Genomic DNA, 6,387 nt, shown 5'->3' on the forward strand with positions numbered 1-6,387 from the left:
CTGAAAATCACTGTTTATTTTATTTGTATCTTTACTCTATTGTATTTATTTGTGCTGTTGCTTGTAATTAGATAGATCATTCTTATTTTCTTTATTTTTATTTGACAGTATAGTTTTTCCCTAAACATAGCACATACCGAACCGTACCGAAACCGTGACTCTAAAACCGTGATACGAACCGAACCGTGAGTAAGTTAAACCGTTCCACCCCTACCTTTAAATAATGTGTTTACTTTAGATTTTTTATTTATTTTATTTTTAAATAATGTGTTTAATTTTGAAATTTGTTAATAATAAATTAATTTATTTTTAAATAATTTAATATAAATGTAACATTTTAATATTACATTTTAATTTGTTAGTAGTGGCCTCATTTAGACCTTTCCACCTCACTTTCGATTTTATGTAATTTTTTAAAAATAATGTTTCATTTTGAATTTCTGAGTTAATGTTTGCAGTTGTATTTAGACTATTCTGTCCCAAATTAACAGGGTTGCAAGAATTACAAACCCCATATATAATGAATAGACAATAAAGCTGCTCTCTCTCTCTCTATCTATCTCTCTCTCTCTCTCTGTCAATTCAATTCAAAAATTACTTTATTGGCATGACTGTAAATGATACAATATTGCCAAAGCTTAGTATACATGTACAAAAAGATACAAAATAATAATAATAATCTCTCTGTCTCTCTGTGTGTGTCTCTCTCTCTCTATCTATCTCTATCTCTATCCCACAAACAAGAAAAATATTAAAGACATTGTTAAAAAACAACAACTTTGCACAACAGTACATGTAAGAAATGATCTTGCTTCAGTTTGTCTCTCTCTCTCTCTCTCTCTCTCTCTCCCGCGGCTGCCAGGCTCAGACTGGTACACCGCACAGCTCTTGAGATTTACAATCTGTGTTTGCGCTCACCTTCTCATGTTTGCAGACCGTTCACTGAGGAGATCTACCGGCGGAGGAGCCAGCGCTGCAAGCACAAGTAAAGACGCTCAGATTCCTGATCCTCTGGGATGGGAAACTGTGGATGGAGATGATTTCAGATGTAAACGCCTGCAGCATTTAAACGACTATGTCTGATTAATCTGTATAATATACTGACGGTATAAAGAGAGTTAAAGAGCACAGCTGCAAATTGCACATTGATGTTTAACACTTTTACCGCAATATTGAATGCAAACTGTGAATGCAATGACAATCTTCAGCTGTAGCAATCCAATATCCAGTACTGGTAATCTGTAGTTTGCTCACATATCATAACCATAAAAGATGTGATTGTTTTTATTTCCTCGATCCATTCCTAATGCACGTCTAGGCTGAAATCAGCTGTTTTAGGGTCCATTTGATTCATGTGAGCGTACTTTGCTTTTGCATGTTTTTCTTTCCAAAGGTAAAATAAATGGACACATCCAGTTCTTTCACTATGTACACACTCTTCTTCCTTTTCTTCCTACTCTAATGGTACAGATCAGGTCAGCTGAACCCCTTAGACGCCATATATTTACTTGAAGTCCCCCTGAGAAATTAAGCTAATATTCAACAACGCATTTGCATCTTTATGGCTCTCTGATATTGGTTAATGGTCAAATGACATGCAATAAAATTAATAAAATATTTAATCTTTTATTAGTGTCTTTCATTTTATTATTATTATTATTATAACTCAAATTTTAAAAAGAGTACCAATACATTACTGTTTTACTATTTATTAAAACAATTGTACTATAAAATAAAAAAAAAACGATAAAAAATATATAATATTATATTTTATAATAACATTCCCAAATGCACATTAAACGTCAGAATGCGAGTCCAAACAGCTGATAAAAACATCACAATAATCCACAGCACTCCAGTCCATCAGTTAACATCTGGAGAAGACAAAAGCTGAAACAAATCCAGCATTAAGATGCTTTTAACTAAAATACGAGTTCATAATCCATAACACTTCCTCCAGTGAAAAAGTGGTCTGAATCAGGTGAGAAATCTGCACAGATCAAGCACCGTTTAAACAGCTCTGAACAAATATGTGGCTGGATTTTGATGTGAGAGACAACAGCAGATGCACTTTTTCACTGGAGGAAGAATTATGGATTATGGCTTTTAGTTAAAAACATCTTAATGATGGATTAGTTTCAGCTTTTGTCTTCTCCAGATGTTAACTGATGGACTGGAGTGCTGTGGATTACTTGTGAATTATTGTGATGTTTTTATCAGCTGTTTGGACTCTCATTCTGACGGCACCCATTCACTTGCAGTGAGCAAGTGATGCAATGCTACATTTCTCCAAATCTGATGAAGAAACAAACTCATTTACATCTCAGATGACCTGAGGGTGAGGACAGTGTCAGCACATTTTCATTTTTGGGTGAACGATTCCTTTAAAGCATTAACAGACCATGTTATCCGCTCAAATCTTGACCTCCTGACCCGGCAAACAGTCCGCTGTTAAGAACAGTCTCTCAATGATTTTGGATTCTGCTGCATCCGTAAAGGATCCCATGAGCGTCTGATATTTGATGTCGTCAGCATGATAACACAATCAATCCTGAACCCTGGGCAGCGGCTCGGACATCATATCTCTGCTTGACAATCTCTTGAAGAATATATTACACATGCAGACGTTACATAATACGACCAGAACAGACTGTTTTCAAAACAAAGTAATCACTCCATTGATTTGCACACTGTGCCAATAATTCGTTTTATTAATTTCTTGTTATATAAAATGGAAAAAGAGATCAGTATCGAACCAAAATACATCCATTTGCATGTAATAATATTTACTATTATGGGGTTTCCTGCCGGAGCCGCTCGGTGTTGTCTTGACTGGGACTGAAATGCTTCAGTCTTTTGTGGCGTCCTCATTCAGCTCAGAAGAGTGTGTGGATTCAGTATAGCAAAACAATCATATTTTACCCGAGTGGTGTTCAAATGAGTTAAAATGACCAGACACTGCAAGTGAAAACCATGTTCTATCTATTGCATTGTCTTCGCTGGCGTCACATAAAAAGAAACGTACAGCAAAACCGCTGCAGAATCACAAAAGGATTAGCTATTTTTAAAATGAATCGGTCAAAACGATTCACAGACACCCAGTTTGAAACATTTTAGTGAACAATTCACTGATCATATCAAAACCTTCATTCATATCTGACTCTCTGTAGTAAACTGAATACTGCTAATATGTTTTGTGTAATGTACCCAAACAGAAGTACTTCTCGGCATACTTTTGAGTATTTATTTCAGAAATCATTTATTTGAAAAGTGTGAACTGAATGTTGCATTTTAGACACTTGCATGTTATTTGTAATGAAACGAAAATGCAAATTGCAAATGCAATTTAATTGAACTTAAGAATGCTTTTTTACCTACTTAAATAGGACTTAAGTACATCTTTATATGTAATTTCATAATTACTTCTATTTTCTTTGTAATATAATTGCTGTGACGAGCATTTTTGGTAAACTAAAATATAGTTTAATGTCATTTTTATGGCAACTTTTATGTCATGTATATAAATGTAATAATTTAAAGCATGACAAAAAAGTTTTAAAACGTTAAGTAAAACTTTTAATTTGGTGTTGTTACAAAGTGCACTTTATATAGTAAAGTGATGAATATAATATAGCACTAAATATAGTCATGAAAGTGTCTCGCTTTAAGTGCACTTATATATTTCTTTAATCCATGCAGTTTTTAAAAATAGAATTTTAAGATTTGAATTACACTGCAAGCACCATTTTTCACAAGGGTGTCAGATTTTTCATTCATATAACACTTTTTATAATACATTTTATTTAAATCAAAGAAATGCATGTTACAAAAACGGGATCGTTTATATCTGCCGTATTCTGTCTCCTATCATCCTTGTCTTTGAGACTTCCTTGCACTCTTTCTTTTTCCTTGCATTCATTTCTCTCTCCTCTAATAAACTCTTATGGATTGAATAACCTGACAGCTGACATACATACACCTCTCAGGGTCATTATAAGTGTCAGGGATGAAGGGTTGATTATGCAGGACTGTGGGTTTAATTGCAGGGCTCGTACTCATTTAATTAGTCATTAGCCTTGTTCAGACCTTAAGAGCACTTAACAACTCAAATTCCTGGAACGAGCCATTTAAAACTCAATTACAATGTATTTGCTAAGAGCATTAACGCTCAAACACTTGACCTATTTATGTCTATTACAACAATGTGTATGGAGTATGATTTGATTTTTCTTATATAACAGCACTCGGAAATAATGTGCATCAAGTACAGTTTTAGGTTGACTTCCAAGATGAAGCGTGTTAGACTTATACTATTTATTTTACAGGCTTATTTTGTTTATTTATTGTTATATATACAGTACATATTATTCTGCTCACCAAAATTACAGTAAAAATGTGAATATTATTACAATTTAAAATAAATTTTTTCTATGTGAATACATTATGGAATTGAATTGATTTCTGTGATCAAAGCTGAATTTTCAGCATCATTGCTCCAGTCTTCAGTGTCACATGATCTTCAGAAATCATTCTAATATACTGATTTGCTGCTTGGTTTATTGTATATATATATATATAGTTATACTTTTGTGTTTAATGGGAGGAAAAGAAGTCGCTGAACTGGTTTGGACGACATATGTGTGAGTAAATGATTGCAATTTTCATTCTTGAGTGAATGATCCTGCTAAGAGGGGTTCAGATAATGGTCTGGCTCTCAAAAAAGCTCATGCAATCTACAGAAAGATCTTGAACTCATCATTCATGCATGCATGAATCTGAAAGACGGCATACCTAAAGCCTCTCTGATGGGAATGAGAAATAAAATGAGAAATGCTTGTGATGCTGGCGGAGATGAGCTGTGCCTCTCCATGGCCTTTTGGACACCGTTTGAATGTCAAGCTGTACACTCTAAAAAATGCTGGGTTGTTTCAACCCAACTTTGGGTCAAATATGGACTAACCCAACCGTTACAGTCAAAGTTCTCTCTGGTTGTAAAGGTCCTTGTCACTCAGAATGTGTGTGAGGGTCTGATTTGCACAGCTCCTGCATTCGTTTTCTTTGCTTTCCACCTGCATTAATTTTCTATAATTACGGTTCTGAGTCAAAAATTCCCCTCATACCGCTTTCCTGTTTGTGAATTAGCACTCTCTTACCTACGGTGGCCGAGAAGTGCAAAGCACAACAACAATTCAGAAAACATTATAACATGTCAGAAAACACAAGGAAATTCAGAAAACATAAATAACAAGTCAGAAAACACAACGACATTGCGTTTGTAATTTGTTATTTTGATTTCAGAATTGTGATTTGTTTAGCACTTCTCGGCCACCGTACTTACCTCACTGATTCAGCATCTTGGAAACAGCACACACCTCCGTTTTGGGCTGAACTCTCCCTTTAAGGCTCTTTGAAACAGCTGTTCGGCTGATATGTGGAACTATAATGCTGTCACAATCTGGAACTTTAATTAACGCCTCAGAACGTCTGTCAGCCAATCAGAATGAAGCCGTCTAGAGCGCATCGCTGTGATTAACTCTTCTCTAGAGAGACTGCAGCAGAACCACTGAACCATAGCGAACGGACTCCTGTATTTGTATTTACCTGTTACTCACACATCCAGGAGCTGTTAAACACTAACGACTAATGTTGCAAACGACGCGTCTCTTTCCGTTCCCCAGTTTGCGGTCACGAATAATGATTAACAAACCAGAACTGCGTACATTATTAACGCATACATTAATTAATGCTGTTTAGGACAGACTGTTGCATTTAATGTTAACAAACAGCTACCAGAACTGTACTGCAAAAACAGTTATGTTACAAGTATTCCTATCTTTCGATGAATTAATATACAGGCCTAATGTTAATAAACAACCTATCTGAGCTATTAAATCTCAGCTGTCACTGTGAAATGTAGTGATAAATAACTGGTACGATGGAAGAAAAATAAATTCCCTTAAGATAGGCTTCCCCGGTAATGTGGTCAATAAAAACACATGGTGTTACGCATACAAACACTAAAAGCCTACTATATTCGAGTATACTGACGTGACCTAAATGACTAAAACATGTGACCCTGGAGCACAAAAGCAGTGTTAAGTCGCTGGGGTATATTTGTAGCAATAGCCAAAAATACATTGTATGGGTCAAAATTATTCATGTTTCTTTTATGCCAAAAATCATTAGGATATTAAGTAAAGATCATGTTCCATGAAGATATTTTGTAAATGTCCTACCGTAAATATATCAAAACTTAATTTGTGATTAGTAATATGCATTGCTAAGAAATCCGTGTATCATTCGATCATTCGTTTTTTGATTTAATATTGAAAGTAGAAAACGGCTCCTTTTTCGTTTTTTTGTTTTTTTCCAAAAAACGAAAAACGA

At 34.8% G+C, this 6,387-nt stretch overlaps 1 protein-coding gene across 1 annotated transcript in view; it reads left to right on the plus strand.

The window, feature by feature from the left end:
* pemt (phosphatidylethanolamine N-methyltransferase) overlaps positions 1 to 1,290 on the plus strand; it is a 65,989-nt gene extending 64,699 nt beyond the window's left edge. The window contains exon 7 of the mRNA XM_016527426.1: positions 935 to 1,290. Within this exon, the coding sequence (XP_016382912.1) occupies positions 935 to 989 (55 nt within the window). The 3' untranslated portion in view covers positions 990 to 1,290. The remainder of the gene's footprint in view (positions 1 to 934) is intronic.
* The last annotated feature ends 5,097 nt before the right edge of the window (positions 1,291 to 6,387 follow it).

The sequence above is a fragment of the Sinocyclocheilus rhinocerous genome, unplaced genomic scaffold (assembly GCF_001515625.1).
Source record: "Sinocyclocheilus rhinocerous isolate Xijiao unplaced genomic scaffold, SAMN03320098_v1.1 scaffold792, whole genome shotgun sequence".
Classification (NCBI taxonomy): domain Eukaryota; kingdom Metazoa; phylum Chordata; class Actinopteri; order Cypriniformes; family Cyprinidae; genus Sinocyclocheilus; species Sinocyclocheilus rhinocerous.